This window comes from Oryctolagus cuniculus, chromosome 1, assembly GCF_051225735.1.
Source record: "Oryctolagus cuniculus isolate XC-2025 breed Fujian yellow rabbit chromosome 1, ASM5122573v1, whole genome shotgun sequence".
NCBI classification, from domain to species: domain Eukaryota; kingdom Metazoa; phylum Chordata; class Mammalia; order Lagomorpha; family Leporidae; genus Oryctolagus; species Oryctolagus cuniculus.
The window spans coordinates 144,383,461-144,406,939 of NC_142867.1; the positions used below are offsets into that span (position 1 = coordinate 144,383,461).

The following is a 23,479-nucleotide window of genomic DNA, read 5'->3' on the forward strand; positions in this document are numbered from 1 at the left end:
CTGTGCCAAGCCGAAGCCAGGAGCTCCATCCAGTCTCCCACACGGGTAGCAGGAGCCCAGACACTTGGGCCATATTCTGCTGCTTTTCTCAGGCACATTAGCAGAAAGCTACATTAGAAGTGGAGCAGTCGGGACTTGAACTGGCACCCATACGGGATACTGGCGTCATAAGTGGTAGCTTTGGCTGCTATGCCACAATGCTGCTGCCCTCTCCTTTTTTAAAAAAATTTCTTTATGTTTGAGGGGGCCGGTGCTATGGCATAGTGGATAAAGCTACCGCCTGCAGTGCTGGCATCCCATATGGGTGCCGGTTTGAGTCCCAGCTGCTCCTCTTCCGATCCAGCTCTCTGCTGTGTCCTGGGAAAGCAGTAGAAGATGGCCCAAGTCCTTGGGCCCCTACACCCACATGGGACACCAGAAGAAACTCCTGGCTCCTGGCTTCGGATCGGCGTAGCCCTGGTGATTGTAGCCATTTGGGCAGTGAACCAGAGGATGGAAGATCTCTGTCTCTCCCTCTCTCTAACTCTTTCAAATAAAGAATTTAAAAAAAAAAAAAGATTTATCTATTTATTTGAAAGGCAGAGTTACAAAGAATCAGAGGCAGAGAGAGAGAGAGGTCTTCCATCTGCTGGTTCACTCCACAGATGGCTGCAATGGCTGGAGCTATGCTGATCTGAAGCCAGGAGCCGGAGCTTCTTCTGGGTCTCCCACGTGGGTGCAGGGCCCAAGGACTTGGGCCATCTTCTGCTGCTTTCCCAGGCCATAGTATAGAGTTGGATCGGAAGAGGAGCAGCAGGGACTAGAACTGGTGCCCATACGGGATGCCAGCACCTCAGGCCAGGGCTTTAACCCACTGTGCCACAGTGCCGGCCCCCAAATTTGCAGTCTTTACCATGGCTGTTGGGTTATGTTAGACTCGCTTTTCTTTTTACCAGGGGAAGTGCTCACTGAAGCCTGAAGTCATGCCTTACACATGAGGACAGTCTGTGACTAGACATGGTGTTGTGGCTCCCAAGTACCGGAAAGCACCAGCCAGGCCTGTTGGGCCCAGGACACCTGCAGGTGTGGCAGTCTTATGCACACTGTCAGATACTGCAGCTGAGCCGGAGGGGCTGCCGGGAGCCTCTCAGCACAGGGTTGGGTCAGATCAAAGCTCCCCTTGGCCCAGTCCTCTGGGCAGTCATTAAACATGGCCAGGCCAGCTGATACCCCCTGAAGTTTTGGGGTTGTTAAGCAAAGGCAATGCCATTCTAATAAACCTGTGGAGGCTTTTCTGAACCAGAACAAAAAAAAATTGCTTTCTGGAACAAAATTGGTTTATTTTTCATTGCTAAACAGAGTAATGACAAAAGTGTCCAACCCCTTATTCCAGAGGTGCAATTACGGAAGCAGAAACAGGCAGGTGTCATGGTATTGTAAAGAGTTTTGTCAGCCTGGCTACAGAATTCATCGCACACGCTATGCTTAAAGGTAAACAAAATGAGCAGTTGGCAAAATAGCTGTGTTGAAGACCCTTGTGCAAATACGGTACCAATATCAATGAGCCACAGTGTGACAAAACGTTCACAATTGCAGACGTGAGCTACTTCACTGCTTTTGATATAGAAGCATCCTTTTAAAAAATAAGATTTATTTATTTGAAAGGCAGAGTGACAGAGAGAGAGAAATCTTCCATCCGCTGGTTCACTCCCCAGATGTTCACAATAGCTGGGGCTATGCCAGGCTGAAGCTGGGATCCTGGAGTCAAAGAAAACCCAATTCCTTGGGGCCGGCGCTGTGGTGCAGCGGGTTAACGCCCTGGCCTGAAGCGCCAGCATCTCATATGGGCGCTGGTTCAAGGACCCTGCTGCTCCTCTTCCAATCCAGCTCTCTGCTATGGCCTGGGAAAGCAGTAGAAGATGGCCCACGTGCTTGGTCCCCCACATGGGTGCAGGGGGAAGAAGCTATTGCCTCCTGGCTTTGGATTGGCGCAGCTCCGGCCATTTCAGCCATCTGGGAGTGAACCAGCGGATGGAAGATCTCTGTCTCTGTCTCTACCTCTCTCTGTAACTCTTTAAAATATTTAAAATTATTAAAAAAAGAAAAACAATTCTGCAAGACAGAAGAGCTCTGAGGGCTGCTTGCAGAGCAGTGTGCCGTTAGTGCGTCCTGCTGAACTGCCTGCTCTCACATGGTCCTGTGTGCCACGTGGGTTACCAAAACTTTTTCTTTTGAGTGTCAGAGAGACAGAGAGCTCCCTCTGCTGGCTCATTCCCCAAATGTCCACAGTGAACCTGAACTGGGGGCTGAAGCCAGGAGCTGGGAACTCTGTCCAGGTCGCTCAGGCGGGTGGTAGGAAATCAATTACTTGAACCCTCACCACTGCCCCCTAGGAGACACGTTAGCAGCAAGCTGGAACCAGGAACTGAGGGTATCAGACGCAGACACTGCCATGTAGGATGTAGGTGTCCCAGATGAAGTCTTAGCCATTGCCAAATGTCTATCCCCAACCAAACAATAGAATGAAATACAAATTGGCCTGTGTTTTAGAAATTGCCCTTCTATTTTGCGTACACAGTCACCCTATTGATCTTTGTATCCCTAAGGTTGAGTCTAGTACTTGACACATTGTAAACATTAAGTCTTTGCTGAATGAATGCTGTTCTCCTTAAAGCAAAAAACGCAAGCAAAGAAGGTAGGAAGGAAGTGGGGAGACCTCAGAGAGAGAGAGAGGGAGGAAGAAAAGAGTGCCTGGTTAACGGAAAAGTTGAAGGAAACAGCAGAGGTAAACTTGCAAAGCGCGCCCTCTGGTGGCAAAACAGCAGAGTCAGACTCCTAGGGCAAGAAGAACAGATATGATTGTGTGAATATTGTGGCACAGCAGCTTAAACAGGCTGCTTGCAATGCCCTCATCCCATATGGGAGCGCTGGTGCAAGTGCTCACTGCTCTGCTCCTGATCCAGCTTCCTGCTCTCACACCTGGAAGGCGGCAGCAGATGGCCCAAGTGCTTGGGTCCCTGCTACCCGTGGTGGGGACCTGGATGGCATTTCTGACTCTGGCCTTCTGCCTGGCCCCACCCTGGCTGTTGTGGCCATTTGAGGAGTGAGCCAGTGGATGGAAGACCTCTCTCTCCCCCCACCCACCGCCTCTTCTTTGTTGCTCTGCCTTTCAAATAAAATAAATAAATAAAATATTTTTGAAAAAATATAAGTGTAATATGAGGAGGTCTTCCAAAAGCTCATAGAAAATGCCTATGAAGAAACTAGGCACAGGGCTGGAGTTTGTTGCAGGGGTTAAACCACCACTTGGGACAGGTGGGAACAGCTGGGTTCAAGTGCTGGCTCCTCCCTGCGTTCCTGCTCCCAGCTCATGCCCACCCTGGGAGGCAGCAGGTGACGGCTCAAGTACTTGGTTCTCCACCACCCACATGGGAGACCTGGATTGGGTTCCAGGCTCCTGGCTCCAGCCGGGTCCAGCCCTGACTGTTGCAGGTATTCAAGGAATGAGCTGCAAATGGGAGACTTCTGTCCATCTCTGACTTTCTGCCTTTTAAACAAACTAAAATAGATAGATACATTTTTAAAAAAAAAAAAACTTTGAGTGTATTTTTAAAAAGTTTTTGTGCCAAAATAAACATCTGTTTTTTTTTTTAAAAAGTATGATTTTATTTATTTATTTGAGAGGCAGTTACAGATAAAGAAAGGGAGCTACAGAGAGAAAGGTCCCCCATCTGCTGATTCACTTCCCCAATGGCCTCAATGGCTGCAGCTGAGCCAGGAGCTTCTTCCGTGTCTCCCACGTGGGTGCAGGGACCCTAGCACTTGGACCATCTTCTACTACTCTCCCAGGCCATAGCAGAGAGCTGGAACGGAAGTGGAGCAGCCAGGACTCGAACCGGAGCCCATATGGGATGCTGGCATCACAAGTGGCGGCTTAACCTGCTGAGCTTTTTAAAAGCATGGATTTCACTTTTTTTTTGCACCAATATAAAACATCTTTTAATTCCATCTTCCACAGACTTTTCACAGTGCCCTTGTATGTGTTTATACATCAGTACATGACCAAATAAGCACAGAAAAAAATAAGATTAATTATATGAGTTATCCGATGAAGGAGCCAGTTCAGAAGGCAGGGGAGAGGGAGAGGGAGAGGGAGCAGAGGGAAAAGCAAGTTCAATAGCTTGCAGCAAACGAGTGTGTGGCAAGATGGGAGTCATGCACGAGCATGTAGTACACAGAACTGTGGGTTCTGGAGCCACACTGCCTGGTGTAAGCCCTGACTGGTGCAGTGGGCCAGGGCTCACGCTCTCTGGGTCAAAGAACTTTCAGGTGGGCCACACAGGACCAGACAGGGCAGTTCTTAGAACCACACGGGGCACAGAGAGACGCTAGCCAGAGTTTGTGGCCATTGCCCATGGCGAAGGCTACCACGTCATGTGCCCTGGTGCCCCCAATGTCCACACAGCCACCCTGGGGTCTGAACTACTACACCGTCTGGCACAGCTTTCTCTGGATGGCATTGGGTGCCTCCTGCAAAATCCCAGTGGTCCAGATTCCTTCTTAAGCCCCTCATGCAGGCCCTTCTGCTAACACAGATTTCCTTCAAGAAAATCACAGAACTGAGTAGATGTTTGATTGTGTCATTCTTTTTATTTTTATTTTTTCATTTTATATGAAAGACTGAGAGACATAGAGACACACAGAGAGAGCGCTTCCATCTGCTAGTTAACTACCCAAATGTTTGCAATAGCCAGGCTGAAGCCAGGTGCCCAGAACTCAGAGCAGGTCTCCCACATGGGTGGCAGGGACCCAGGTACTTGGGTCATTGTCTGCTGCCTCCCAGAGTTTGCATTAGCAGGCAGCTGGGTTGAAAGTGCAGTGGCTAGGGCCGGCGCTGTGGTGCAGCGGTTAACGCCCTGGCCTGAAGTGTCGGCATCCCATATGGGCGCTAGTTTGAGACCCGGCTGCTCCACTTCCTGTCCAGCTCTCTGCTGTGGCCTGGGAAAGCAGTGGAAGATGGCCCAGGTCCTTGGGCCCCTGCACCCACGTGGGAGACCTGGAAGCAGCTCCTGGCTCCTGGATTCGCATCAGCACAGCTCCGGCCATTGTGGCCATTTGGGGAGTGAACCAGCGGATGGAAGATCTCTCTCCCTCTCTCCTTCTCTCCCTCCCTCCCTCTCTCTCTCTCTCTCTCTCTCTCTGTGTGTGTGTGTGTGTGTGTGTGTATGTGTGTAACTCTGACTTTCAAATTAAATAAATAAATCTTAAAAAAAAAAAAAAAGAAAGTGCGGTGGCTGGGGCACATGCCAGGCTCTCTGACGTGGACACAGCCATCCCAGGTGGCGACCTCATCACTGCGCCCAACGCCCGCCCCTGCTGCGTCTTTGATTTTTGATCAGGGGTGGGCGTTCGGCCTAGTGCTTAAGGTGCCCACATCTCATGTCAGGAGTGCCTGGATTTTGTACCCAGCTCCTGCTATGACTCCAGCTTCTTATTAATGTGGACCCTGGGCAGCAACAGTGGTGGCTCCGGTGGTCGGGTCCCCAGCACCCACGTGACAGACCCGAGATTGAATTCCTGGCTCCTGGCTTCATGCTGGGATTGGGGGATTGAAAAGCAGATGTATTGCTATCTCTCTCCCCCTCCTTCTCCAACAGATGCATGTAGATGATGGAGAGAGAGAGAGAGAGAGAGAGAGAGAGAGAGAGAGAGAGATAAATGATGGAGATAGATGATGATGATGATAGAAGACATAATAATTTTTTTAGAAACCAGCTTAAGGTATAGTTTACACAAGATAAAATATATACCTGTTAGTGTGTAATTCAGTGAATTTCAGTAAATGTAGAGTTCTTCAGCCAACTCTGCAACTCGGTCTTAGAGTGTCGCCCGCCCTCCCCCCGAGAAGCCTGGTGCCCTTTGTTCACTCCTGTTCCCTGCTGCAGCCTGGGCAAGCACTACTGCTTTGATCTTGAGATCCAGCCCCAGTGCAGCCAGCCGGGCCCTTCAGGGAATGCAACAAGCCACCTTCATTGGACTTCCACTAAGCCACCTCCTCAGTGGAACTTTATAAACAGCCTCCCATCTGCAGGTAGCTGTCTTCCTCCATTCTTGTCTTTCTTCTGATTTTAAAATGTATCTATTTATTTGAGAGCCAAGGGATAGAGAGTGAGCGAGCTGCTGTCTACTGTTCCACTCCTCCAATCCCCACAGTGTCTAGGCCTTGGCTGGGGCTGAAGCCAGGAGCCAGGAACTCAACCCAGGTCTCCCACGTGGGTGCAGGAACCCAATCACTTGAGCCCTCGCCACTGCCTCCCGAGATCTGCATTACCGGGAAGCTGCAGTCAGGAACCAGAGCTGAGCTCTGGACCCAGCTACTCTGATATGGGACGTGGGCTTCACTGCTAGGCTGAACTGCTGGCCCTAGGATGCCTTTCCTGTTTGTTTCAAAAGTAGCATTAAACTTACAGCACAATGTTATCATTTCCCAAACCTGTTCAGGTCTTTTTCTGTTACACTCATGGCTAACGCCATTTGGACAGCTCTGCAGAGAGATTCCAACATACATCTCTGCCGCCTGTTACACTGCTCTCTCCCGCCCAACTGAAAATGCCGTCTTTTTATTAGTTCATGAAAGGATTTTTTTATAAATACAAGAAAAGTAAAACTTGCATTTTGTAAGATGCTGGATTGGAAGTGGAGCAGCTGGGACTCGAACCAGAGATCGTATGGGATGCTGGCATCCCAGGCTGCAGCTTAACCCGCTACACCACAACGCCAGCCCCTCTTGCTATTACATTCAACTAGCTAATATCTGTTAGATTAAGAATAAAAAATATAAATTTTTATTTTATCTTCATTTACTTCTCTTCTTTTTTAAAGATTTATTTATTTGAAAGTCAGAGTTACACAGAGAGGAGGAGAGGCAGAGAGAGAGAGAGGTCTTCCATCCACTGGTTCACTCCCCAATTAGCTGCAACTGCTGGAGCTGCGCTGATCTGAAGCCAGGAGCCAGGAACTTCTTTGTTTCCTATGAGGGTGCAGGGGCCCAAGGCCATTGTGCTGCTTCCCCAGGCCATAGCAGAGAGCGGGATAGGAAGTGGAGCAGCTGGGACTCGAACCGGCACCCATATGAGATGCTGGCACTGCAGGCAATGGCTTTACTTGCTACACCACACCACCAGCCCCTGAAGAATTTCTTTAACATTTCTTGCAAGGCAAATGCACTGACAAAAAATTCCTTCAAAGTTTGTCCTAAAAAAGCTTTCATCTCCTATTGAGTTTTTTTTTTTTTTAAAGATTTATTTGTTTATTTGATAGAGAGAGAGAGAAAGAGAGATCTTCCATCTGTTGGTTCATTCCCTAAATGGCCACAATGGAGCTTCATCCAAGTTTCCCACCTGGGTGCAGGGACCCAAGCACTTGGGCCATCCTCTGCTGCTTCCCCAGGTGCATTAGTAGGGAACTGGATCAGAAGTGGAGCGGCTGGGCTTTGAACCAGTGCCTATATGGGCTGCTGGCACTGCAGGAGGAGGCTTAGCCCACTGTGCCACAGTGCTGGGGCCCTGAGTTTCCTTTTCAAAGAGTAATTTCACAGGAAACAGAATTCTAGGTTCATAGATTTCTCTTATCACTGAAACAGTTTAGTCCATCATCTTCTTGCTTGCTTAGTTCTGAGGACAAGTTGGACATAATTCTTACCTTGGCTTCTTATAGACAAGGTATCTTTTTCCTCTGGTTTCTCTCAGGATTTTTTTGTCTTTATACTTGTCTTTCTGGAGTTTGAATATAATATATTGATGTGTTTGAAAGAGAGAAGCAGAAACAGAGAGAGACAGAGCTCTGGTTAGCTGGGCCACTTCCCAAATGCCTGCAATGTCTGGGGCTGGGCCAGGCCAAAGTCAGGAACTCAATGCAGATTCCCATGTGGGTGGCAGAGACCCAAGCACTGAGCCATCCATCACTGCTGCCTCCCCAGGTGCAAACTGTCAGAGAGCTGGGATCAGAAGTGGAGCAGGGACTGGAACCCAGGCACTCTGAGATGAGATTAAGTAAAGATTTATTTATTTGAGAGGTAGAGTTAGAGAGAAAGGTTTTCCGTTTGCTGCTTCACTCCTCAAGTGGCCACCATGGCTGGAGCTGGGCAGATCCAAAGCAAGGAACTTCTTCTGAGTCTCCCATGCGGGTGCAAGGGCCCAAGGACTTGGGCCATCTTCCACTGCTTTCCCAGGCCATAGCAGAGAGCTGGATCAGAAGTGGAGCAACTGGGACCTGAACTGGTGGCCATATGGGATGCCAGCACTGCAGCCAGAGGCTTAGCCCACTATGCCACAGCGCCGGCCAAAGATATGGTCTTTTTTTTTTTTTTTTTTTTTTACAGGCAGAGTGGACAGTGAGAGAGAGAGACAGACAGAAAGGTCTTCCTTTGCCGTTGGTTCACCCTCCAATGGCTGCCGCTGCCGGCATGCTGCGGCCGGCGCACCACACTGATCTGATGGCAGGAGCCGGGTGCTTCTCCTGGTCTCCCATGGGGTGCAGGGCCCAAGCACTTGGGCCATCCTCCACTGCACTCCCTGGCCACAGCAGAGAGCTGGCCTGGAAGAGGGGCAACCGGGACAGAATCTGGCGCCCCAACCGGGACTAGAACCCGGTGTGCCAGCGCCGCAAGGCGGAGGGATATGGTCATCTTAACTAGAAGACTAAATGTCTGGCCCTGTCTATATTTTAATTGAGGGTTTTGTTGTTGTTGTTGTTGTTAATTTGTAAGTGTCCTTTATGTATTCTGGATACAAGTCTCTTGTCAGATGTAGGATTTGCAAATATTTTTTCCCATGCTGTGGATTTTTATTTCACTGTTTTTTTTTTTTTTTTTTAACCAAAGCATAAATGGATTCAATTTCAATGACATCTGATTTACCTATTTTTTTTCTCTTTTGCTGCATGTGCTTTGATGCTGTATCCAGGAAATCGTTGACTGCCCCAGCATCACAGAGACTCCTTCCAGTGTTTTATTCTAGAGTTTTATAGTTTTATCTCTAATGTTTCGGTCTGTCAACCATTTTCTCACGGATACGTAATAGTTACGGAGGTTGGAACGCTCACTCAGTGCACATACTCAGTGTGTAGTGATCAAATCAACATGATGAGCCCTTCCTCGCCTCTCACGGTCACCAGCCCCTGCTGTTAGGAGTCTTCAGCCCCTCCTCTTGTGGCCTATTTTGGAATATATAATGCGTTATTGTAGACTAGAGCTATCCTCCTGTGCTAGAACTAACTCCCCCAACCTCTCCCCATCCCCTCCGTCCTCACCCTTCCCAGCCTCAGAGAACCACTGTTAGACTCTCAGTGCCTGTGGGGCCAACTTGTTTATCTCCCACGAATGAATGAGATCCTGTGATATTTGTCTTTCAGTGCCCAGTTTATTGCGCTTAACAAGCTGTCTAAGGATTGGGGAGCTGGGGAGGGGTGGCCGTCTTCTACACGAATTCTCCCAGCACCCTTTATTGAAAAGACTGTTTTCCCCTCATTGAATTGTCTTGGCAACCGTGCAAGAAAATCAGTTGACTGTGACTGAGTTTTCTCTATCATTTTTAGCTTAAAAAAAAAAAGTCCACTTCCTGTTGTTCATGTTTTATTTTTACATGACACAATAGCTATTCAATTTCACTCTCAGCTCTATTATGCTTTTATTTAGATTGGCATAAAAGAGAAGAAAGGACATTTTGGTTGATTAAATGGAGAATCAGAGTGAGCGTGGACTCGAAGCAAGACTACACAAAAGCACAGAAGATTGCTTCAGGAAAAAAATAAAATAAAAAATACACGAGTTAGCCCAGCTGGCTGCAGTGGGCAGAGCGCTTATGACATTGCAGTAGAAGTAGAATTGAAATGTGGGTGTTAAATGATGGCAGCCTGTTAGAGGCAGATTGTGGATAGTCTTTGTAAGTCTGGGTGAGAAATTTACATTTTATCCTTAGAGCAATAAGAAGCGAAGTTTCCAGAACCAGCTAATGAGCAGCTGGAAAGAGAGGTGAGCTGGGATAGGTTATGAAAAGCACAGCACGGGGCCAGGAGTCTGGGAAGAAGAAAGAATTACGGTCCTCCAGGGTTGATTATAAATAGGCTTCCTATTAGGATCGTAGCAGTAAATTTAGGGGGAAAAACCCACAGAAGTTACTTTTCAAAAATTGATTTTGGGGCCAGCTTTGTGGCATAGCAGGTTAAGCCGCCTCCTGCGACCCCGGCATCAAATATGGGTGCTGGTTCAAGTCCTGGCTGCTCTGCTTCCATTCCAGCTGCCTGCTAGTGCAAGTGCCTGGGAAAGCAGCAGAAGATGGCCCTAGTCCTTGGGCCCCTGCACCCACATGGAAGACCTGGAAGAAGCTCTTGGCTCCTGGCTCCTGGCTTCAGTATAGCCCAACCTCAGCTGTTACAGCCATTTGGGGAATGAACCAGGGGATGGAAGACCTCTTTTCTTTTCTCACTGAATTTCTCCTTCTCTGTAACTCTGCCTTTCAAATACATAATAATAAATGAATGTTTTTAAAATTTTGTTTTAGAGGCCGGCGCTGTGGCATAGTGGGTGAGGCCACCTCCTGCAGTGCCGGCATCCCATATGGGCGCCAGTTCCAGTCCCAGCTGCTCCACTTCCGATCCAGCTCCCTGCTAATGCACCTGGGAAAGTAGCAAAAGATGGCCCAAGTGCTTGGGACCCTGCAACCCACATGGGAGAGCTGGATGGGATTCATGGCTCTTGGCTTCAGCCTGGCCTAGCCCTGGCCATTGTGGCCAGTTGGGAAGTAAACCAGAGGGTGGAAGATTTCTTTCTCCCTCTCTTTCTGTAATTCTGCCTTTCAAATAAATAAATAGATCTTTATTAATTGTGAGCATCATAGAAAAAAATGGGCAACAATGCAATATACAGTGATGAGCTTATAATTGAGCAAATTTGGGAAGTGATAAAATTATACTAAGAGAGACTCCCAAAATGGTTGAATAGACAGGATCCATATCCACCCAGCCAGGAAGAAGTTTCAGAGTTTATGAAGAAAGGAAGGAGACGCTGGGAAGCATTTAGCTGAAGATAAGATGGGAGAAGAGGGGTTATTTTCGAGGAGAGGGTGCAGGGACCCCTGAAGGGGCATGTTCCCCAAGAATTTTGAGCAGGATAAAGTACACCACGCTGGCGGGAAGAGAGGACATTTCCTTCTTGAGAGGAATGCATGCCAAATACCACCCAAGGGGGTGCCCATGAGATGCCCTTGCTCTTTTCAGTACAATTAGAATTTACCATGCAAATTCTGAGGATTAATGGACAATGTGGGGGAGCAGCACTGTGGCATAGAGGTTAAGCCGCCACCAGTATGCCAGCACCCCATATGGGTGCCATTCAATACGCTGCTGCTCCACTTCTGATGCAGCTCCCTGCTAATGAGCCTGGGAAAGCAGCAGAAGATGGCCCAAGTGCTTGGGCCCCTGCACCTATGTGGGAGACCTAGAAGAAGCTCCTAGCTCCTTGCTTTGGCTTGGCCCAGTCCCAGCTGTTGGAACCAGTGGATGGAAGTTTCTCTCTCTCTCTCTCTCTAACTCTGCCTTTCAAATAAATAAATAATAAATCTTAAAAAAAAAAAAAAAAAAACAGACAATGGTCAGACGTGCTGTGGCGCCCTGGCAGGAGCCCCACCCAAATTGCAGGTGTCAGTGACAGGCCCATTGGCTGTGTTTTCAAGACTTCTCCAGCAACACTCTCCCCATCACAGGCTGGATTAGTCTAACTCGGTTTGGGCATTGACTTGGCTCAACCAAGGACCTGAGGTTGAAAGTACGTTAGTGAAGTCCGCATTAGAAATGTATCAGGGCCGGCGCTGCGGCTCACTAGGCTAATCCTCCACCTGTGGCACCAGCACCCTGGATTCTAGTCCCGTTCAGGGTGCCGGTTCTGTCCCGGTTGCTCCTCTTCCAGTCCAGCTCTCTGCTGTGGCCTGGGAAGGCAGTAGAGGTGGCCCAAATCCTTGGGCCCTGCACCCACATGGGAGACCAGGAGGAAGTACCTGGCTCCTGGCTTCAGATCAGTGCAGTGCACTGGCCGTAGCAGCCACTTGAGGGGTGAACCAACGGAAAAAGGAAGACCTTTCTCTCTGTCTCTGTCTCTCTCTCTCTCTCTCACTGTCTAACGCTGCCTATCAAAAATAAATAATAAATAAAAATGTATGAAGACATCTGTTGCAAATGACAGGTTTTGGCACTCAGAATCCTGACACTCCAGAGAGATAGGAATGTGCCCACTTGTAGTTCAGCCTGTGCTCCACCTCTTATCATTAATCCTACTTCAATGAAATGAGCACCTTTCTTAGATGGTGTTTGGAATATATGTAGAGAGAGCTGCAAGATTGGCCATTGAGGCTGGAAATGATTTCTCTTAGCCAGTATTGCTGATGAAATTTCAGTGCGGGAGGGGCAGGCATTTGGCCTAACAGTTAAGATGCCAGTCAGGACACCTGTGTTGGACGCTGCAGTGCCCGGGTTCAATCCCCGGGTCCAGCTCCTGACGTCAGCTTCCTGCTAATGTGATGGCTCCAGTAGTTGTGTCTGCTGCACCATGTGGGTGATCTGGTTGGAGTTCCCGGCTCCTGCCTTCAGCTCCCCATCTGTTACAGGCACTTGGGGAGTGAACAAACAGATAGGAGTTCGCTCGCTCGCGCTCTCTCTCTCTCTCTCTCTGCCACTCAAAGACAAAGCTAATAATAATAGCAATAAGTTTCTGTACGTGTATGTGTGTGTGTGTGTGTGTGTGTACTGGGAGGTTAGATTTTGCTAAGGGGAGGAGAAAGGAGACATTTATTAACCATTGGTAATAGGTAAAGGCAGTCTTCCCATGGTGCACCGTATTAGGGAAGACTATACAAGAGACAATACAGATAGATTTTAGATAAAGAGGTTAGAGAAGTGGTTTTCTTTGTGAGAACCACATGAGGGAACTTCAAAAAGTTCGTGGAGAAATAGAATCGAAAGAGGTTTAGTTTGTTGAAAAAAACATTCTGAAGTCATGCGTTTTTTCCACAATACACATTTATTTTCCACAAGCTCTTTGAAGACTATTCACAGAAGGGTAGCACAACTTAATCTCTTTTTCTAAGATTTATTATGTATTTGAGAGGCAGAGTCACAGACAGAGGTCTCCCATCCACTGGTTCACTCCCAAAATGGCTGCAACAGTCAGAGCTGTGCTGATCCAAAGCCAGGAGCCAGGAACTTCTTCAGGGTCTGCTACATCCATGCAAGGACCCAAGCAGTTGGGCAGTCCTCCACTGCTTTCCCTGGGCCATCAGCAGGGAAGCTGTATGGGAAGTGGAGTAGCTGGGATTCAAACCGACACCCATATGAGATGCTAGTGCCGCAGGCAGAGGCTTCGCCTGCTATGCCACAGCACCAGCCCCATAACCCAATCCTAACCTGACTGGGGATGAACAGGTCTGTGAAGCCACTGCCTGGAGGCAGGAAAGGGAATGAGTATACTGCATTGTTTTTCTTGTCCTATAACGGGGGTGGCCTTGAGAGTGTCAGTAATATATTCCGAGATATGTGCAGATGGTCCTTGACCTAATGATGATTTACTTAGGACTTTTTGACTTCAGGATGGACTCAGTAGAATCTGTCCTTTGAGTGTTACGTGTTGATATTTTCCTGGACTAGTGCTGGTGCTGGGAGGGGCAGTGGCAAGCACAGGTGGAAACCACCAGGCTCTCCAAGGGCCCTGTGCTTCTAGCTAGGTTGTGCCATTCATTAGGGGAGTTCAGCGTGTTGACAACCTATGATGATTTCGATTCGCGATAGGTTTATTGGAACGTAATCCCAACGTACTACAAAGAGCAGCTGCGTATTCATTCTGGGTTTTTCTACTTTGGTTGCAAAGCAAGAAGAAACCTAACTGCTTTTGCTTCATCACAAACATCAGAGGAGTGTTTCTGGTTCATCTCAAACACTCAGCCCGGTGGCCACAGCTACCAGGCGGGAATGTAGTTGCCCTTTGTCCACTTCCTACCCTGCAGGTGCAGGTTTTGCTAGGATAAGTTAAACCAAGCCTGTGAACTATTGTGGGTATTATCTGTGCTTACTGCCATACAACCATCCTGCCAAAGCCCAGTGGCTTGAACCGTCAACGGCTCACTATTTGTCATAGGGTTTGAGTTGGCTTGCTCAGCTGGGTAGAGGTGCTTCTCCACCTGCTATTGGGAGGAAGGGGAACGCTGTCATAGCTGGAGTCATGGGGAGGCTCAACCAGGGCTGGGTGACCCAAGATGACTTCCTTGCCACGTCTAGCGGTCATTGCCAGCTGTGGCCTCCACATGGCCTCCCTGGAAGAGATGCCAGGACTCAGACTTCCGGCAGTGTGAAGTTAGGCTGCCGAGTCTCTTGAGTTCTCAGCTCTGGCACTCACATAATGCCACAAGCTAGTGGGTCAGAGCCAAGCATAAGGCCAGGTCAGAGTGAAACACAGTGCCTGCCCACTCATTGGTGAGATGAATTGTGAAGATTCTATGGCCATTTCTAACCCCTCACAATGGGACCAAACAGAATCTTAGCTGTGAAACACCTGGTGGCACCTCTAGTACAAAGCAAGTTCTTCCAGATTGTTCACTGTTTTTATTTTTATCATCGTTATTAGCTTTAATTCTCCTGAATGTCAAATACTTTGTCATGGGGAGGGAGGCAAGGGAGTTTCTATTTAGATGAACTGAAAATTGAACAATGTATAAGACAAAATGCAATAAACAATCCATGTAGGATTCTGTGAGCTAATCTTAAGCCTGGGTAATAGGCATGTCCTGTTAAAATTTATGGCATTCAGTAGAAATGTGATTAGTTGGGTAGAGTTCTGAAGCTTGAAAAAGTAATTTGACCCTGATTTCTGGTCTTTGATGTTCGTCTTCCTCTGTTGTAGGTAATAAGATCCCAGCAGAATGTCCCTTGATAAAGACAGACGCCCAGCGAGGAGCAGCAGGGCGTCTTCGCTTCCTAAGTGTTCGGTATGTGTTTCCCATTCACGAATCCAGAACATCCAAATATCAGATATTCAGCAGTGTACCTACCAGGCACAAAGGACTGCAAAATTTCACATCAGTAACTCAAAGACCCTTATTCTATTTATTTATTTATTTAGTTAGTTAGTTAGTTAGTTAGTTACGGCAAAATGTGATTCTTCCCCAGGGCAGCTTTCCCTAACCATGGTGATGCGTTTGACAGAACCGTGTGCTCACTTTGGCTCACTCTTCTATCTAGGGGGCTTGTGATAGAACAGACGAGAATTAGAAGAAACTGTCTTGGGCTAAATGCCCCCCATTGTTGGCTGTTACTTCAGACTGTGGCTCTCTCGGCCTTCCAGTTTAATGACCCGGGAAGTCTCTTTGGGAACACTGGGTTTGTAGGCCGGACACTTGAGAAAATACTCCTTCAGTATAGGAGTTGAGATAGGGAAGGGTTTTTCTTCTACCAACAGCTTTTCTCAAACCCTCCACAGATATAACCATTGGCCTTGGTAGAACGTTCTGGTGTTTAATGACTCTGGCAACCTCCTTTGCGCTGCTTTCTGGAACACTCTGAGTTCTTTGGACACCAGGATGACGCTCTGCTCTCTAGAGAACCTGGCCCCCTTTCTTCCTTTAAAGAAATCTGCAGAGGTCACGACTCCCACAGCTCTCTTCCTGCTCACTCAGCGAATGTTCAAATTGGAAAGATCTTAAGGATGTTCAAGTCCCGTTGGCTCATTTTCTAACAGAGGGTTGAAATGACACATCTAAAGAATGCACCTTGTAAGGAATGAGTCTGGGATTTGACTGTTCCCTGTTCCCGCTGACGTGGCTGGTTTAGACAAAGCTATCTTCGGGAGCTGAGTGCTTCTGTTTGTGTGGTTATTCTGGAATCTCATTTGTGCTAGGGCTTGTGGCTTTGCCAGGATGTTACAGTTTTTCATCGCTCTCACGACTTCCAACACTTTTCTCCCACAGCTGCCAGAATTATTTGAATGTGTTGAGAATTTGACCAAGGAAAGCAAGAAATCCAACCTCCAAAAGACTCAGGGTCTTTCAGTGAAGGAGGCCCAGAAAATGCTCACCCAAAGCCTGAACGCCATGGCGGTGCTCAGTGGAGCCGGGGGGAAAGAGGGAGAGGCTGTGGCTGCCTCCACGGGCACGGCGGCCACGGCGGCCAAGAGAGAGGACAAGAGGCCCAAGTCCATGACCGAGCTCTTGCATCACAGCCTGGTGTCCGACTCGCTGTCCCCCGTGGAGAGGCTCTTCCGGTCCCGCCAGAGACTGTCCCACGACGGGATCCCCGCTCCCATGCACAATTTCCCCTATGACATTCTCGTCAGTCACTCGAAAGCCTGGACACTGATCACCGCCGAGGACGAGGTGCCCAAGGCCACGATGCCGCAGAGAACAGCGCTGCCCAGCGCTCCGCCCGAGAAGATCTACGAAGACAGGCTTCCTCGCCTCTTCCTGGTCTATGCAGGTAACCCATCCGGAGCAGAAACGCTAGCCCGTACTCAGGTAGCTTTGCAGGATGTGACCCAGGGAGGTCTCCAGGGTCGAGGGTGCATGGGGCTCCTGCTGCCTGCAGTGACAATGGGCCAAGTCCCAGAGGCATTCCTGGGAAGGTGACTATTTAGGCAGACCCTGGCAAGCATGCCTGTCTGTTTGTTTCTTGTTCACAGAAATTAGTTGAATATTGTCTTTTTTTTTTAAATGACTTGGTTTTACCGCCATTAAGGGGACTTTTGAGAGGTTTTATTCAGTCATAAAACATTGTCCTCTCCTTATTCTTGCATCACAGTTGTCCACAGAGGACAAAAACAGCAGGAGGAAAACTCTTCATTTCTGATGATGGAGAGGTGCCCATAAATGGACAAAGACCAGAAGACAATGTTAGAAAAAAAAACACATATACAACATATAATGCTGCTGTTTTTCAACTTGAACTGTTTTATTTTAAAACTGCATTAATGTGTAATACTCATATGTTTTCTGCAGAAAAGTGCAACATTTCAACACAACACGCAAATGTAAACCAACCGAATCATGCAACCAGGCTCTTTTTTTTTTTTTTTTAAGATTTATTTATTTACTTGAGAGGCAGAGTTGCAGACAGAGAGTGGGAGAGACAGAGACAAAGGTCTTCCACCTGCTGGCTCGCTCCCTGCGTGGCGGCAGCAGCTAGAGCTGGGCCAATCCCAAGCCAGGAGCTCCTACAGCGCCCATAGGGGATGCCAGCGCCACACAGATGCTTAGCCCACTACGCCCAGCATGGGCCTCACATCCACACTCTCTTTCCCTTTCCTCATCTTTGTGTGTGGAGCCCACCAGGTGCTCTCCATTTCCTTATGTGGAATGTAATACGTGCTGGTGAGCTATTGTCACCCCACCACGCCACGGAACACCACCACCTGTTACTTCTACCTGACTGCATCCTGGACCTGCCATTCCCTCTCCCCTCACCCTCCCCACACTGTGGTACTCTCTATTCTAAGCTTAGAAAAAAAAACTTTTTTTTTTTTTTAAACTTCCACATAAGGAAGAGAACGGTATTTGGTTTTCTGTGTCTGGCTTATTTCACATAACATAATGATCTCTGGCTCCATCCATTTTGCTACAGATGTCAGGGTTTGCTTCGATATTTATGGCTGAGTAACATTCCGTTGTGTACATGCATCACATTTTCTTTGTCCACTCATCCGTCAGTGGACACCTGGGTTGATCCCATATGTTAGCTACTGTGACCAGTGCTGCAGTGAACACAGGAGTGCAGGTATTTCTTTCCTGGGCTGACTTTATCTCCTTTAGATATATTCCTAGAAGTGAGAGTTCTGGATCATAGAGTAGCTCCCGGATGAGTGACGATGTGAGTCCCAGGTGCTGCACTTCCGATCCAGCTCCTGGCTGATGGCCTGGGAAAGCAGCGGAAGATGGCCCAAGTGCTTGGGCCCCTGCATCATGCGGGAGACCTGTGCTATCCTCCATAATGGCTGCTCTGATTTGCACTCCTGCCAACAGTGTAGGAGAAGGACCCCGTTTTCTCCACCACACCCTCACAAGCCTTTGTTGTTTTCTTTCTGTTTTTTTTTTTTTTTTTTTTTTTATAACAGTCATCCTAAGTGAAATGTGATCATCCACCATGGTTTTATCTGCATCTCCATCTCCCTGATGGTTTGTGGTATTGAGCATTTTTGGGGCACGTTTGTTGGCCATTTGTGTTTGTCCTTTTGAGAACTGTCTGTTCAGCAGAGCCTTAACCACTTTCCTAACTGGATTGTTTGGGTTTTGTTGTTGTTGTTGTTTTAGTTTCTTATATATCCTGGCCATTAATTCTTTGGCCAATGACTGGCTTTCCAGTACCTTCTCCTGCTCTGTCGGTCGTCTCTTCACTCTGCTGATTGTCTTTGCTCTGCAGAATCTTCTGAGTTGAGTTTTAATGAGAAGGGAGTGCCTTAATCTCCAGGTCTCCATGTTCCTTCTGTAAATTATGTCATTCTGAAGTCACAAAATAGATTAGATCAATATTTGAGTCCTTTCGAGGTAGATATTTAATTCAAGACCACTTGCACAGCAAAGATTTTGACACCTCCATTTTTATATTAAAATTAGTGGGGAGAGAGAGAGAGAGAGAGAGGGCATCTAACCTCATGGGTAAGATACCTCACCCCATATCAGAGAACCCAGGTTGGATTCTTGGCTCCAGCTCCTGACTCTGGCTTCCTGCTAATGCAGAGTTGTAGACTCTCAGGGTTTGGCCCCTGCCACCCACATGGGAGACCTGGATTGAATTCCCACCTCCCAACTTTGGCCCAGCCCAGGCTCATCCTCATCTCAACCATGTGGGCATCTGGGGAGGGAACCAGCAGATGGGAGTGTGCTCGCTCACTCTCTCTCTCTCTCTCTTTCTCAAATAATAAATAACTAATGGGAAAATATGCATGAAAATGCATGATTTCAAAAATATTTTTGCAACAAAAATAAGCGTACCTATTAAATACAGTTTTTCATGAACTTTGCAAGGTACGCTTGTGTATAAACACTTCTCCCAGGCAGGCTTGGGAGCCCAGGTCCTTTCCAGCACAGGGATGGAGGCCCGACTGGGGCAGTAGCAGGGGCCCGTTTCTGGGGCTTTCCTCCGTGGCTCTGTGGCCCCTCACTTTCCACACAGGCACCCCCCTGCCTGTCAGCCTTCCTCTTGTGGCTGGCTGTTTGTTTGGTGACAGAAGGAGTTGGTGGGAAGGGAGGGAAAGGACATAGGCGCTGGACAGGGGCAGGTGCCATGCAAGAAGGCTTCAAAGTTCACGGACAGTGGAAGTCATGCCACTGTATGCAGCCATTTGGGGAATGCACCAGCAGATGGAAGACTTCTCTCTCTCTGTCTCTCTCAGTCTCTGCCTCTCTCTGGTAGACTTCAAAAGGTCTGTAGGGGGAAATACGGGAGTAAAAAGTAAAAGTACAAGTGGGTAGCCGGCGCCGCGGCTCACTGGGCTAATCCTCCGCCTTGCGGCGCCGGCATACCAGGTTCTAGTAGCCTTTGCTTGATAGGCTGCAGATACAGCTTTCTGCCGGAAGGGAGGAGAACAGGTTTCTCCGTGGCTTACTCTCTCCGTAAAGCATCTCTGATTAACCGTAGGCTGAATCACGTCCACCGTGTGATTCTTTGAAACTCTGATTCTTTTCAGAAAAGCAGTTTATAGATCTAAAGGACCTGGAGTTGAAGTACTTTAAGGGGCTGGTGAAGTGGAGCCGCACCACGGCAGTTTCGTTCCCGGAGATCCGCTATGACACCGAGAAGAGATTTGTGCAGAGCCGGGACATGCCTGCCGTCTTCCCTCCTCTGATCCGTAAGACTCTGTTCGTTTATCCTCAAGTTGACTATCAAACAGAATCCAAGTATCCTCTTAAATGGGACATATAGTTCGTTAAAATAGTCTGGATGTGTGTGTTTGCCGTCGAGACCACTGAATTTATACATAACAGCAAAGAAGAGGTGGCACCCACTAGAACAACTGAACTTCGGCAAGACTCATGGAAGGTCCCACAGTAAACCATGGATATGGAGTAACAGAACCAAACCGGTCTGCCGTTATGAGACCCTGTTCGGAACTGGACAACCTGCCTGGACCAAGGCTGAAGCCAGTATGGCTCATGTGAAAATAAAGGCTACCCAGGAAGGAGAGACTCCTGAACAACAGCAGCTCTGCAGAAAAGCGGAAGCACACGTCCGTCATCACAAGGACAGTTGGTAAATTCAACAGGTGCAGGAACTGGTAGCTCGGGGCGCAGAGGTCACTCTGAGGAGTTGAATGTTAACTGCATAGAGACCTGGGAACAAAACAAGTTTGGAGAAGAAACACATTGGGAATCTTGGAAGTGGAAAATGTTGTCAATGAAACCAAGAACCTTCCAAAATTATCCCAATTACGCTCTCTGCCTGTGAGGAGGACGGACTAATAAGCTGGGGAATCAGACCGAGAAGCCTCGAGATCGCAGCACAGCGCGGTAGGGCCGGAAGCTAAGAGTTCAGAGTGCGGACGGAGGAATGAGAGGTTCAGAAACATGTCAGGTAGAAGTTGTAGAAGAAAGTGGGGAGGTGAGGCTCAAAAAGCAAACAACTGATACTTTTCCAGGAATAAAGAAACGTATGGGACTTTGAACTGAAAAAAATTCCATGGGATGATTAGCAAAAAAATAAATAAAAATAAACCCCAATCCTAGAAACACCATAGCAAAAATGCGGAGAACTAAGCAGTACAGGGACACATAATCTACCACGGCCAGACAGACAGAATCCGCACCAAGACGTGAGACGTCAATGGGAGAACCCCATGAGCAATAGCAGTCAGAAGGTGATGGTGTCACGCACTCAAAACCCTAAGGGAAAACAACCACCGGTGTGGAATTCTACCCAACCAAGCTCTCCTTATGCAGCAGAGGTGAAATAAATATACTCAGAAACATGTCAGAGCCCAGAATTATTTACTATCCACAGCTCTTAATGAAACAGAAATAACCAAGCAGAAAACTACCAGTAAAATATATACTTCAGCAAGAACCCAGAGGGAATGCAAAAAATAATTGTGAGCAATTGTGTTACTGATAACAGATATGTGAATCATTATATAGCTAATTAAAATACATTTCTGGATTCTGTTTCCTAATATTTTACTTAGAATATTTGCCACTGTATGCAGCCATTTGGGGAGTGCACCAGCAGATGGAAGACTTTCTCTCTCTCTCTCTTTCTCTCTCTGTCTCTGCATCTTTCTGGTAGACTTCAAAAGGTCTGTAGGGGGAAATACGGGAGTAAAAAGTAAAAGTACAAGTGGGTGTTGTGAGGCAGGGAGTTAGGTAGCTGCATGAGATGCTTGCACCCCGTATCAGTGTACCTAGGATAAAGTCCCCTCTACTGCCCATCCAGCTTTCTGGGAATGTGCCTGGGAGGCAGCAGATGATGGCCCAAGCACTTGAGTTCCTCTGACCCACATGGGAGACCCTGTTGAAGTTCCTGGCTCCTGGCTTCAGCCTGCCCAGCACCAGCTGTTGCAGGCATTTGGGAAGTGAACCAGCAGATGCCCTTTCTCTCTCTCCCTCTCCTTCCTTCCCTCCCTCCCTCTCCCTCTCCCTCTCCCTCTCCCTCTCCCTCTCCCTCTCCCTCTCCCTCTCCCTCTCCCTCTCCCTCCCTCCTTCCTTCCCTCCCTCCTGTGTCACTCCTGCCTTTGAAATGAAGACAAAAATAAACTTTATTTTTTTGAAATCCATAAACAGTTCTTTTGTAATATGCATTTTTCATGCACTCCTTAAAAACTCCTCATCTAAGGGAAATTACATGTTAGTTTTCGTTATTTGTACTTTTTATGCCCAATATTTATAAAAGCAAGATTTGTGTGTTACTAGTTATTCTGGCTTCCACACAGTGGGTGCCTTCCGTGGAAGATACTGACGTGGATGTTCAAGGTGGTTTCTGGAATACTCAGTGTCCTGGCTTTTTATCTGAGTGCAGAGATGTGTTCAGTGTGCAGAATTCCTCAAGTTGGGGCCAGTGGTACAATACAACAGGTTACACACTGCCTGTGATGCTGGTGTCTCATGTAAACACTGGTTTGAGTCCCAGCTGCTCCACTTCTGATCCAGCTCCCTGCTAATGCACCTGAGAAAGCAGCAGAGGATGGCTCAAGTCCTTGGGCCATCTTCTACTGCTATCCCAGGCTGTAGCAGAGAGCTGGATCAGAAGTGGAGTGGCCAGGACTAGAACTGACGCCCATATGGGATGCTGGCACCTCAGGCAGAGGATTAACCTACACCACAGCACCGATCCCAATAAAAAATCTTAAAAAAAAAAAGTTATGCTAACTTCATAAAATTAAATGTGGGGAGGGGGGGAGCTGGTGCCGTGGCACACTAGGTTAATCCTCCACCTGCAGCGCCCGCATCCCATATGGGCACTGGTTCTAGTCCCAGTTGCTCCTCTTCCAGTCCAGCTCTCTGCTGTGGCCCAGGAGGGCAGTGGAGGATGGCCCAGGTGCTTGGGCGCCTGCACCTGTATGGGAGACCGGGAGGAAGCACCTGGCTCCTGGCTTCGAATCAGCACAGCTCTGGCTGTTGCAGCCACTTGGGGAGTGAACCAGGGGTGGGAGACCTCTCTCTGTCTCTCTCTCACTCTGCAACTCTGCCTGTCAAATAAATAAATGAAATCTTTTAAAAAAATTAAATGGGGTTTTATATTTTTATGAACCATGAATATTTAAATAACATTAGAAGTTTTTAAAGTTAAGTTCATAAAATTATGTAGTCCTTATATATTTCCTTTCCATTTTTATTATGAAAATGTTTAAACACAATTGTATAATGAAATTTTACTAATCTCTCATCCGTATTTAACCATGATCTTTTGTGTGTTGCTGTGCCTGCTAAAGTGCTTTTTTAATTTATTAATTGTGAGAGACAGGTAGGCAGAGTTCCCATCCACAAATGCTCACCACATCTGGGACTGGGCCAGGCCAAAGCCAGGAGCTGGGGACTCAATCTAGGTGTCGGTGTGGGTGCTGTGAGAGCCCAGGCCTGAGGAGGCCAGGTTAGTGGAATGTTTATTGCTCCAGAAAGTTCCACACCTGGGGACATTCCAAACTGGTAAGACAACATCTCCCCCCCCCCCCCACACCTTATCAGGGTACATGTGGCACTGTGCACCTCCCCCAGCAAGCAACTTGAAGCCCGGCTCCAAACCCCTGCTCTTGTTTTTTTTTTGTTTTTTTTTTTTGTTTTTGTTTTTGTTTTTGTTTTTGTTTTTGTTTGTTTTTTTTGACAGGCAGAGTGGACAGGGAGAGAAAGAGACAGAGAGAAAGGTCTTCCTTTGCCGTTGGTTCACCCTCCAATGGCCGCCGCGGCCGGCGCACCGCACTGATCCAAAGCCAGGAGCCAGGTACTTCTCCTGGTCTCCCATGAGGTGCAGGGCCCAAGCACTTGGGCCA

The 23,479-nt window shown here is 47.9% G+C and overlaps 1 protein-coding gene across 1 annotated transcript in view; it reads left to right on the forward strand.

Moving 5' to 3' along the window:
• C1H9orf153 (chromosome 1 C9orf153 homolog) overlaps positions 1 to 21,156 on the forward strand; it is a 47,362-nt gene extending 26,206 nt beyond the window's left edge. The window contains exons 4-6 of the mRNA XM_008257472.5: positions 14,921 to 15,005; positions 15,984 to 16,488; positions 19,691 to 21,156. Coding sequence (XP_008255694.2) covers positions 14,940 to 15,005; positions 15,984 to 16,488; positions 19,691 to 19,926 — 807 coding nt within the window. The 5' untranslated portion in view covers positions 14,921 to 14,939 and the 3' untranslated portion in view covers positions 19,927 to 21,156. The remainder of the gene's footprint in view (positions 1 to 14,920; positions 15,006 to 15,983; positions 16,489 to 19,690) is intronic.
• The last annotated feature ends 2,323 nt before the right edge of the window (positions 21,157 to 23,479 follow it).